The sequence below is a fragment of the Abramis brama genome, assembly GCF_963993115.1.
Source record: "Abramis brama genome assembly, chromosome: 1".
Classification (NCBI taxonomy): domain Eukaryota; kingdom Metazoa; phylum Chordata; class Actinopteri; order Cypriniformes; family Leuciscidae; genus Abramis; species Abramis brama.
In genome coordinates, this window is record NC_139963.1 from 12,337,830 (window position 1) to 12,350,759 (window position 12,930).

Below are 12,930 nucleotides of genomic sequence, written 5' to 3' on the forward strand. Positions count from 1 at the left end.
GAGAACTGCTTATCAGTGGCTCTGTTTACCTTTCTGATTGGGACACACTTCTTCAATGGTGTGAAGTAAGTTGGAGCCTTTTGCAAGCTGAGAGTGATCAAACTATAGGCAAGGTGTCTGTTGCTGTAATTGAGGCTGAAACAAATTCACCAGATGACAGAGTTGTGGTCACCAGGGCCATTTAGCCCGTAATTTGAAATCTGAAATTGTAATCTGAAAACACTAAAAGCACTCAGAAATGTTATCACTAATGGAAATTGGTTATTTTTTGCGTTTTTCCTTGCAATTTCGTTCTTCCCTGTTGAAAAGCAAAGTCGAGGCAACGTCACTGAATGTGAGGTAGAAGCGTGCCTTCGGCGTGTGTGACTGGCTGCGGGCACGATTCTACGTCAGCTGGTCCTGAGCGACTCTGCATTTATGCATGAGAAAGAGCTTGTTCAATCCAATCATTGCGCTGTATTACGCATGAGATCGCATTACAGCGGAGAATTCAAGCAAAGAGCCTTTTCTGTAAAGGGCTCCCAACTCTGGAACATGTTGCCAAATGAGTTTAAAGCAGTACATGAAATAAAGTCTTTTACATTGAAGGTAAAGCGGTGGTTTAAAATAAACCAGAACTGCATGCATATTTAAATTTAATAAATGTTTGTTTTAATTAGTTATTCATGCCAGGGTTGGAAGCATCCTTAAAATAGGTACAGGTCATTTAGGTATGTATTTGTATGTGTATAAATGACATGCAGTATTAGCTTTATTCTATGATTAGTAGGTTTTATTAATTTCTTTCTTTTTTTTTTTTTTTTAGAAAAGCCTTTCTAGGGACCCAAGACGCAAATAAGCTTATGCTATACTCTCAATGTGCAATACATATTTTCCAGTTTTCGACTGGAATAATGTTTTTTTTTGCACTGTCCCTATATAAACTTTTAAATAAATAAATTATTAGACCTTTTAAAAGTTCTTCTGCATTTTTCCCTCATTCTTGTTGAGTGTGTTATATAGGGTTATGCGTGTAAAATGCATCCAGGTACCCTCAAATGCATCCAGGTACCCTTTTTTTTCCCTCTGTGGTCATATTTTAATATTCATGTGTTTGTATAATTAGGGTGTAGCAGTTCTGTGTTTTATTGGTTATTTTTTCCCCATCTTCCCACCCTCTACACTCTCACTTTTCCACAGCTTTACACGTCCATTTCATCAGACTTTTTGAACTTTGAGGTGTGAACTATCAGGCTAATTTCATGACACTTTAAGGCTGGACCAAAACAAACAAATTTAACCCTTGGCTATTTTAATGTACAGTTGATTTCATGTATTTACCTTGCAAAACTGGTGAATAAAAAAATTAAATAAATTGGTACTGCCCTGATGAAGCCATTTATAAACATGTATTTGCACATATTCCACAAGACAAAATAATATCTTGATTTTACACAAATTATCCTATTTATGTACTTGTGGGTCTTTATATAATGTGTTTTCTTCCTGAGAATCAATTACTGTTTGCAGCCTTTTGTGATAGTTGTACATGAGTCTGTGGCTCTGCTTACAAATGACATTGACGTGATGACCGTGATCAAGAAGATCAGATCATCAACCAATCAGAACATGTTTACATTTGTCCAAACTAAGAAACTTCTGTATCCAGATAACTGATCAGATCTCTTTCCTCGTGCAATATTAACCCTTTCACACATAGGCTGATAATTGGAGCATACGATCACACCGGTGTGATTAGAACGATGAGTGCATCCTGTGTAAATATTTTAAACTTACGTGTGAAAAGGTTAAAATTAAGTCTGGAACAAATTTTGCTTACAAACTTTCATGTGAAATGTTAGGACTTCTTTAAAAAACCTTCTGTAATCCCGGGACTTAGCGATTCAGGATCAGCAGGCAAACATTAACGGAGACTCCCCTCATCACAACATGAGTCTCCTTTCAGGATCAGCAGGCAAACATTAACGGAGACTCCCCTCATCACAACATGAGTCTCCTTTCATCTGTCATGATGAAAAGGACAGGACTCTAAAACTCACACCTCTAAAAGAAATTCCACAAACAAGGAACTAGGTGGGCTAGGAGATAAGCCTGCAAAGACAATTGCCAGCTACCATTTGTGGAAGGGAAGAATTATGACATTAGCATCTCATTGATCACAGACTGAACCCATCACCATTTGACCATTGTTCACCCCAGTCCTTCAGTCCTGAGACCAAGGTGTGAATGACCACAGACTCACCAAACCGGTTTTGCCATGTGGCTTGAAGCTACAAAGGGTGGATTAACAATGCAAAAGAGAGGCTATACACTGGCAACCACTGGATCTGAAAGGTGCAAATTTGCAATTCCATCCTTCCAGGAGAGATTAAAAGGTTCTTTCTTCATAATAAGGTTATACTTCATAGGTTTACCTTATTACTTCCAGAGGTACTACAGTTTGCCTTTCCATAAGATAACTTGTAACTGCCATAGTAACATCCAACTAAGTCACTTTCATTTGTCAATCTTTTTGCATTGTATCCATTCAGTAGTTGTTAGTTACTCTTGTCTATCCTTTTGTTAATAAAATAATTTTATTACACTTGTGTCTTTCTTGTGTTGATAATACAGTAAGAGGCTCTACAAGTTAACAGTACATCACAAATCCTTCATATTAGTCAGATGACGAACTACCTCCAATTTCTATAATTCTAATTCAGCCAACAATCTCCCATGATTGTTCTTTACTGTCAAAGTTAAATTCCTTGGCTGGTGTCCCATAACATAGGAAAGGAATCATCTGAAACTCTTACATTCACCTTAGGTGACATGTGACCAAAAACACTCAATGTTAAGATTCATACTAAATATTAATATTAATAGTAATAGTTGAGCACATAAATCACTACAGTATTTTTCTGGTAATGGGCAGGTCAGAAGAACTCATTACAATCACAAATGTGTTTAAATGTGTCTTTTCAGTGGTCTGATACACAAATCAACTCTATAAAACAGACATTTCTTAAAATGATTATTTCATCTGCCAGGTTTTACATGCAACATTTATATTCTCCATGTATATGTTACAAAAAGTAGTAAAATACAACCATAAATACCTCAGTATGTTGAGCTGACAGTTTGGAGTCTGGAGTGCATCAATCAGCAGCTTCACTCCTGAATCCTGCAGTTTATTGTTACTCAGATCCAGATCTCTCAGGAGGGATTTTGATGATTGTAAAGTTGAAGCCACAATTTCACAGCACCGATCAGTGAGATTACAGCCAGCCAATCTAAATACGACAAAAATAAATAATTACATACACTCTATATAGATAGGAATTTATGTTTGAGAGCATTGTGTGCATTGTCTCATACAAGGTGTCTGCATAGAACATGAATGTAAATAGTTACATAAGCAGTGTTGGGGAGTAGTTAACTACAAGTAGCGACGCTACTAACTTAACTACATTTTTCAGTAGCTTTGCAGTAGCTCAGTTGCTTTTTAAACAGTGTAGCTTTTCCAGTAGCTAACTACTTTTTGCAGCAAGTAGCGGTGTAGCGTGAGCAAAAGCTACATTGCGTTTTGTCGAGCCTGCGTGAATCAGCGCGATGCAAGGATATTCTTCTTCTTGTTAGATTACAAACTCATTTTTTGCCATTACCGCCACCTGTTGTTTAATCACGCATCTTGCGGCTAATGGTTCACTGACGTACGGAAGTGGGTTGACACACCAATATTATCCATGATGGAGCAAGACGTGGTGGCAGATTTGGAGGATGGAGAAACAACTAACATTAATTACCCATGGCCTTATTTGTCCAAGTTCATGTCTCTCAAAGAAACGACAAGTAAAGGTTACACTTTTGTATGCAATCTTTGCAAACCAAAGTTTAAAACGCTGTCTACGTCGAAGACCTCAAGCACAAATTTAAGGACGGACATACAGGTGAGTAATGGCCATTTTAAATGTATTAATTATCCTGAGACAAACAGTCTGAGATATTTGAGTGTTGTGTGTAATAAAACAATGCTCTTTGAAATCATAATTGTATTGCATTGTTTTAAACACTAAATATTTTACTTAAAACATTCCTCAGACACTTATTCAGTTATTTATAATATACGTTGTTCAAAAAAATCAAAAGTAGTTTCAATGTAGCTACCTACTTTTTGATAGTAACTTGTAGTGTAGCTAACTACTTTTCCAAAAGGGTAGCTTGACTGTAGTTTAACTACTTTAACTTAGAGCAGCTTGTAGCTTCCCCAATACTGTACATAAGTTATCTGAAAGTAATGATGACAACAACATAGAGTAACTGGAGATAATTCATCAAGGGCCACATTATCATCTTTTTTTTCATACCTTTTTCTTGCAATAGCTCTTGACTATAAAATATTAATGAATCACAGGTGGAAGAAAACTTGGATTATAGGTATACTGTACATGCAAAAACATAAAAAATAATATTCTAGCTGTATTTAAAAAACTGGAACATATAGAGTTTAGAGTAGATTTATTTATAGAGTACATCACATTATTATTTGTATTTTTTTAAAGCAACATTTAAATCAGACCTCAGAATGTTGACTTGACAGTTTGAACTCTTCAATCCATTGCAGAGCAGCTTCACTCCTGAATCCTGCAGGTCATTGTTACTCAGGTCTAGCTCTCTCAGCATTGAGTTTGAGGATTGTAGAGCTGAAGCTATGGTTTTACAGCACTGATCAGTGAGTTTACAGTCTGCCAATCTGAAAATATTGAGGACTTTAATTAAAAGGCATGTTAGTGAGCGGGTGTCCACAAAAGATTGCAAGACTGTAAGACTTCCTTGTGTAGCCCACCTTATATAAAACAAAGTTGTGTAGAAATGGCCATGTCCTTGTAAGCACAATCTTAAATTACTTAAAAAGTCTTAATTCAACAAAGATTTGGGACAACAATGGATGCATGTCAGATCTGTGTCATGCAAGTCTGGTCTTAAAGTGACAACAGTCTAATCACTGCTGTGGTCTGTGTCAATAATGTTAATCAAATGCACAATCTTATAGACTGACACACATCTGGTCTTCACTCAACTGTTTATGCTCACTTAAGATGTAACTGAATATAAACTGAGTTTATATGAAGACTCCACAAGATGGGCATTTTAACAATTGACTGATTGCTTGAAATTACAGGAGGTATGTTGTAATAAACACATAAATTGGTTAAGACAACAAGTAGGATAATACATAATTTGTTTTTATTATTTCTAGGTTCTATAGCTAAATACCTGAAAATCTTAAAACACTGTTTATTTCAATTGTATCTTTGTTCAGTTGAATCTAATTGTTGCGATTGGTAATTTTTTATTTGTTTTTTTCATTACTGAGTGTTTACTGAGTGTTTAGTTGTCTTAAATAATTTAAATTTATATTGGTTAGGCTAGTTGTTTTTCTATGGTATTTTTTAACCACAGGCAAACGTTCTGTGTGTAAATGTTCTTTAGTCTGTTGATTTAGATTCAGCTACAATTAAATGTTTTGCAATAAGACTAAATGTGAATGATATCTAAGTTTTTTTTTTTTTTTTTAACCTTATTGGAATGAAATTAGGAATCGATAATAATCTGAATCGATAAGCAGAATCAAAATCGGAATCGTTAAATTTCAATCAATACCCCACCTACTGATCAGTGATATTAATATGTCTGAATATATTTGTGTGTTTGTGTGTATGTATTTATTTATTAATTAATTTGATTTCTTCTATGTGTAGATCCTTTCCCAATGGGGCTGGGGATTTACCAGATCTGATCTTTTAGATCTGGTGCTTAATTTTAGTGTTAAGTTTTTTTGTTAATGACTTTATACCTTCAAATAAATTTTTTTTCAATTATTCTTTAAAAAGGTTGTTTAAAATAAACAAGAATTTAAAACATGTTGTGAGCTTATTGGCAAGAGGGGTATGCTTAAACGATACAAAAATGTACCCATTAAAGGGATAGTTCACCCAAAAATGAAAATTCTGTCATCATTTACTCACCCTCAAGTTGTTCCAAACCTGTATGACTTTTTCTTCTCCTGAACACAAAAGAAGATATTTTGAAGAAAGTCGGTAACCAAACGACTGATGGACCCCATTGACATCCATAGTAGGAAAAACAAAATACTATGGAAGTCAATGGGGACCAGCAACTGTTTAATTACCAACCTTCTTTAAAATATCTTCTTTTGTGTTCAGGAGAAGAAAGTAAGTCATACAGGTTTGGAACAACTTGAGGGTGAGTAAATGATGACAGAATTTTCATTTTTGGGTGAACTATCCCTTTAACCACAGCCAGACTTTTTGCATGTAACAACAGTCTCAGAATTGGCAGAGTTTTACTGGTAGCTTCACTGGTTATGTTTACAAAGCACATCTTTCATACAACTAATAGTATTTATTTGGAAGATTATAAATACAATACTCAGTTGCAAATGTATATTTTTGCTTGTGAACACCAACCCAGACAATACTCATCACAACACATCATCAACTTCTGTAATTCAACTTATGTAACTACTGTGTGTTTATTTCACACTTACAGAGCTCTTCTGCAGTTCCTCACAGCAGGTAACAGTCTCCATCGACCCTCTTTTGCTTTGATGTTGTATTTTTTAAGGTCAAACTCATCAAGCACCTCCTTTGACAGAATGCTGTTCGCTAAAGTTGAACAGTGTGCAAGAGAAAGTATTTTACTTTTTGCTTTAGATTTTGCACGTGCCTTCACTTCTTTAACAAAAGAATTGTTTTTCATCTCAATCAAGCAGTGTGACAGATTCAACCATCTTTCAGGACTGACATGTTTTTTTGTACTTCGTTTCAGGTTTTGGATTATTTTCTTGATGCTCTCTGGGTTGTTCTCTGTATGAATCAGCACATCCTGTAAGAGTCTCTGGTTGGACTCCAGTGAGACGCCATGAAGGAATCGAAGGAAAAGATCCAGGTGTCCATTTTCACTCTTCAAGGCTTTATTCAGTGCTTCCTTCAGAAACACATCCAGAGGAATATTCTCACACTGATTTCTGAACTTTCCTGTGAGGAACTCTTTCATAACTTCACTCTTCTTGTGTAAATAGCAGAAAAACACATACAGTGCTGCAAAAAACTCCTGAAAGCTCAGATGAACAAAGCTGTAAACCTTCCTATGATAAATCACAGATTCCTCTCTGAAGATCTCAGTGCAAATCCCAGAATACACTGAGGCGTCAGTGACGTCTATGCCGCTCTCTCTCAGGTCCTCCTCATAGAACATCACATTGCCCTTCATCAACTGATTGAAAGCCAGTTCAGCAAGCTTCACAATCACTTCTCTGTTGGACTGCAGGAGTTTCTCTGGATCTCTCTCTTCATACTTCTGGTTCCTCATATGAGTTTGAATGAGGAGGAAGTGTATGTACATTTCAGTCAGAGTTTGAGGGATTTCTCCACTGAGATCTTGTTTCAGGATGTTTTGAAGCACAGTGGCTGAGATCCAGCAGAAGACGGGTATGTGGCACATGATATGGAGGCTTTTTGCTTTTCTGATGTGTGAGATGATTCTGTTGGCTTGATGCTCATCACTGATTCTCTTCTTGAAATATTCCTCCTTCTGAGGGTCATTGAATCCCTGAATTTGTGTCACACGGGTGATGTAGTTTGAGGGGATCTGATTGGCTGCTGCTGGTCTGGTGGTGATCCAGATGAGAGCAGAGGGAAGCAGATCTCCTTTCATGAGGTTTGACATCAACACACCCACTGATGAAGTTTCAGTCACATCAGAAACTTTCTCACTGTCTGAAAACTTCAGTGTCAATCTGCTTTCATCCAGACCATCAAAGATCAACACAACTGTACATTCACCATAAATCTTTGAGTCCAGATGTTGAAGTTCAGGATGAAAGTCCAGCAGAAGTCTGTGAAGACTGTACTGATGATCTTTAATCAAGTTCAGCTCTCTAAATGGAAGCACAAACATGAAATCTACATCCTGATTGGCTTTTCCCTCGGCCCAGTCCAGAATGAACTTCTGCACAGAAACGGTTTTTCCGATTCCAGCGATGCCTTTAGTAAGAACGGTTTTGATTTTGTCTTTCTTCTCTCTTATCTTATCCTCATATCCTGGTTCTGGTGAAGGATCAAAGATGTCATTGCAATTGATTGGAGTGTCTCTAAGTGTCTTATAACTTTTCTCCATCTGTAGCACCTCGTGTTCTTCATTCACTCCTTGACTTTCTCCCTCTATGATGTACAGCTGTGTGTAAATCCTGTTCAGGAGGGTCTGATTCTCTTGTAGTTTTATTCCCTCAAATACCCTCTCATACTTTTTCTTCATGCTGGTTTTGTGCTGGTCTTTGACTCTCTGAAGATCATCATGCACTGGTTGGTGAGAATCGAGCTGCAGGGCTGCTTCTGTGTCATGATGACTGATGTGTTTCTGACAGGACACATCTCTGATCTGGTCAGATCTCTCACCACTGAAAAGACATTAAGATGAACAAAAACAAATAGATCTTTATGAAATAAGAGAAAATATTTTAAATGTTTCTTGGTTCATACAACAACATACAACATTTAGAAAGAAGTGTTCATTTAAGAGATTATCTTTTGTGGCTAATTTATGGTAACACTTTATTTTGTTGGTCCCCTTCAGATATTCTGTTGACTGTAAGTAACATTGTACCTACATGTCAACTACAGTTGGTACTCAACCAGAATAATACTTCAGCTTTCCCGCGAATTCGCCTCCCCGTGGCGGTATAATTGGGGATGTGTATTTGCTGCCTTTTACCGCTAAGAGGTGCTACAATTACAGACTTTGAAAAGTGTCAGTTTATTCTCTCTATTGCGTGATCTGACACGGCTTCATGTCATTTTAATTTGTTAGTAGGCCTAGATTTATGAACAAACATAACAGTGAAATAAAGTAAACTAAATGATCGAAAAAATGTAAACATTGTCAGGACTTGTTTGTAGTTTAATATGCTATTTGTCAAAAAAAAAAAAAAAAATCTGAAATGTTCATTTATTGATTCAAAACACTTTTCTGAGCTTTGTTATTCATTGTTTGTCATTTTTACTAATAGTCATTTAGACGATAACATTGTAGCCTATTCATGCTGTTAAGCGATGTTGGCTGACAGCGTTTATGTTTTACAGTTCTTGATGCTTAAATAGGTAACAGTTTATTAAAGTCAAGCATTTTGTTTAATTAATAATGGCACATTACAACATAAATTTGCTACATTCCAGTACAGCCTCTGTTGCGCTGCACAGACGACTGTAAAAACTGATTTTCCTGCCAAGACAAAACTCACCCTGCAATAAAGCCATAAAATGGACCCTGGACAGAAGATAGCAAAGACAGAGCACAGGACATCGCCTGTCCAAACTTTTCTTCTTCCTTATCTCTTTACCAGGATCCCCCATACAGTGCTGTTCCAGTGTTTTCCTGTTGGAAAGCACTGACACATCACTGTGTGTCTCTGTCAGGAAAGCATTACTTACTTTTAGAGTCATCTTTGAGTTAATGATGTCATGTATTTTTCTGAATTGGCTTTTAATCATTTACTTGTGTAATTGGCATGATACATTTTTACCTGACAAATAAATGTTACATTTGATTCATTCTGCATTTTTCAGAAATCATTCACTTTAGTAGATTAAAGTGCAGTCTGGTGTTTCCGCAAACCTTTGTCCAGGATAGATCAAACTGAAGGCACTTTGAATGGAGCATGAGGCACATCTTAGGAAGACCTTCCGATTTCGGACTATTCCCTGACTTAGCATGTTGTACGCTGCAACTATTACAAAAAATTACACCTACGGGTCAGCAGTGAGCGGCCACATAGGGTTAAATAGTTGCACTGCACCCTCTGACTATTTCAGGACTGGCTAGTTTGTGATCGTGAGCGCACATTCGCGACGTGACGTCTCAAAGTGACACTGGGTCCTTAATTAACGAATATTTGAAATTATGAGATGCTCAGAATAATTGAATATCTAAATGAATTCATAATCAATATTTATGATTATTTTCTAATCAGAAACACGATCTAAATTTGATTATCATTTGAAATTGGATTCAGATTAAGCATAGAGCTCAAGTAATATTGAAACTAAATTCCAATAAATTAAGTGAACTTCACTGGAGCGCTGAAAAGACATACACGCATTATTCCTTCGCCCAGGCCGATGGATTCCGTCGTTGGGCCAATGGGTGGTCCTTACAAAGTGGTGACTGTCCCTCCGTGATTCTCCAGATTGCGAGTGTCTTTTCAGCGAAATATTGGGACTTGCAACAAGTAAGAGATGTAAGATGTCCTTACACGACAAAACCCGAAGGTGCTGTTGAAGGCAGATTGTCAGCCGATCGCACCAGAAAATAAAGATGATGAAATAGTCTTTAATCTGCTAAATTATTTTTTTGTGAATCATTCACAAAATTTAGATGATTGACAGTGATACCCGACCATATCAACGAAAGAAAATTTTCAAAACAGATCAATACATTGAACAAATCAGAAAAAAACACACTTGTTGACTTAGCTACAAAAAAATAACAGACTAGCTAAATAGTATTGCTTTCAATATAAAAACCAATGAAAATGTAAAAGAACACTAAACTTAATTCAGTTTAAAACCCCATCGCATATTTCAAGGTTTAAATAAAGAGTCAGGAAAGTTTATTTATTTAAAACAAGTCGAGTTTAACGTTTCCATTTGCAATGCAAAATGAGAAATACGGAATCTTATTCTTGCGACATTTTAAATTTGTACTGACAAAGAAATTGCAGCTTTGTTTTGGTACAAAATGAAAATAGTAGCCTACAAAGCAACAAAGTAAGATCGGGCGTTTTTCTTTGCCTCTCTCTCGCAGGTGCGAGATATCTTTTTAGCAAGTTTCTTTCGTCTCCCTCACTGCGCACACCGAGTCTCTATTGAAATTAAATGTTTCAGGATAGAAACACATCATACAGCTGATAATACTGTATATGTCGCTGCATCATCCACACCAATTACAAAAAACAACTGTAAAACAACTGTAACAAATTATTTAGCCTTTGTTGCTTCAAAGAAAAATAATGCCTTTTTGAATTCACCTTAGGACAACAATAAAACCAGGTTGACCACAAATTAAAGAGCTCTGTATCTGCTGATCACTCTCATTCATTTAGTTGTTAAAAATGTTATCTTGATCTTACTGGATCTCAGTGCAGCTTTTGATATGGTGGACCATGAGATTTTAATGAAACGGTTAGAATACTGGGTTGGTTTGAAGGGTAATGTCCTGAAGTGGTTTAAATCTTACCTTACAGAGAGATCTTTTTTTAGTTAGCATGGGAAACTGCTTTTCATCAAAACTACGTCTTTCTTGGGATGTCCCACAAGGGTCTATCCTTGCTCCATTACTTTTTTCGCTGTATATGTTACCTCTGGTGGCTATATTTAGGAAACACAATGTAGCATTTCATTGCTACACGGACGATACTCAGATCTATGTCCCAGTGAGACAGTTAAATACAAATTATATTGATGCTTTATCAGCTTGTCTACAGGACATTAAGGACTGGATGGCTGATTTTTTTTTAAAAACATAAATAAATGTGTTCGGCCCTGATAGCAATGATGTGAGGCAATCTTTGAAGTCAACCCCTTTGTCTGGCTTTATGAAATCCAATGTGAAAAATTTGGGTTTTGTCTTGGATAGTAATCTGGATAGCCAGATAAACTCAGTGGTGAGAACTAGAACTAAGACTAAACCATTCTTATCACAGATTTTGAGAAAGCAATTACAGTTTTGGTCTATACTCGAATGGATTATTGTAACTCCCTTTTTTATGGAATTGAGTCGAGATCTTTAGCCCGCCTTCAGAAAGTCCAAAACGCAGCGGCTAGGGTGATCAAGTCTGAAAAAGTACGACTCTGTTACACCGCTTTTGATCTCTTTGAAATGGCTACCCGTACGCTTCCGAATTATGTACAAGATCCTTATTCTGTTTTTTAAGGCTCTCCACAATCAGGCACCTGTGTAAATATCCAATATGCTTTCACTTTATGCTCCACCTAGATCTTTTATGTGTGAGTAGGACAAAATATAAACATAGGGGTGAGAGAGCATTTTCACGAGCGGGTCCAAAACTATGGAATGATATCCCCTTCGCTACTGGATCAGCCAAATCACTACCTACTTTTAAACTGAGGTTAAAATCACATCTGTTAAACGCTGTGTGTTAACTCTCTTGAAGGGGTTTTGATTGCAACTGTGATGGTTCTATGTATTGTTTTATTTTTTTTGTATTTTTTTTATGTTTTGTATTTTTTATGTTGTGTGATTGTAAAGCACTTTGGGCAGCTTGTGTTGTATTAAACTGCTATATAAGAATAAAGAAAGAAAAGAAAGAAATAAAGTTGGCATGAACATGTTTCGTCAACAGTTCATGTTTAGATAAGGCCATATTGTTGACAATCATACACACTGCTCAAACATTCTAAAACCCTACAAAACCAGTTAAAACAACTGGATTGAACAATTGATTTTTTTTAAAGAAAAACCTTTAAATACATTAGCTACAATATTTATAAATTAATTAAAGGTGCTCTAAACGATGTTGGGTGATGTCACTTCTTGTTGACGTTCGAAGTATTGTCAAACAAAACGGAGGCTAGCTCGACCCTCCCTCCTCCTCATCCCATCCCCTCCCCCTCCCTTCAGTGCTTCCTGAAACAGTCATGAACCATTTAGAAAAAACAACCTGTCCAGCAAAAACAGAGCCACCTGAATGTGGGATTGGAAGCCCTTCTGCCGGCGGAGTTCTCGCCACCTTTTGAACGCTTTTCCGATGTAAATTTCGGATTTTGTGTTCCTTCTCCTTTTCCCTATTCTTTGTTATTTGTTCATCTGAACGTCGTCTCTTTGGTCGTGTGTCGGCCATATCAAAATTCT

At 36.6% G+C, this 12,930-nt stretch overlaps 1 protein-coding gene across 2 annotated transcripts in view; it reads right to left on the reverse strand.

The window, feature by feature from the left end:
- The window catches only part of LOC311086060 (NLR family CARD domain-containing protein 3-like), a 61,370-nt gene that overhangs the window by 24,702 nt on the left and 23,738 nt on the right, over positions 1–12,930 (reverse strand). For both annotated transcript variants that reach the window (XM_084118738.1, XM_084118739.1), the window contains 3 exons: positions 6,551–8,461; positions 4,559–4,732; positions 3,099–3,272 (listed from right to left, as the gene is read on the reverse strand). In XM_084118738.1, coding sequence (XP_083974864.1) covers positions 3,099–3,272; positions 4,559–4,732; positions 6,551–8,461 — 2,259 coding nt within the window. The remainder of the gene's footprint in view (positions 1–3,098; positions 3,273–4,558; positions 4,733–6,550; positions 8,462–12,930) is intronic.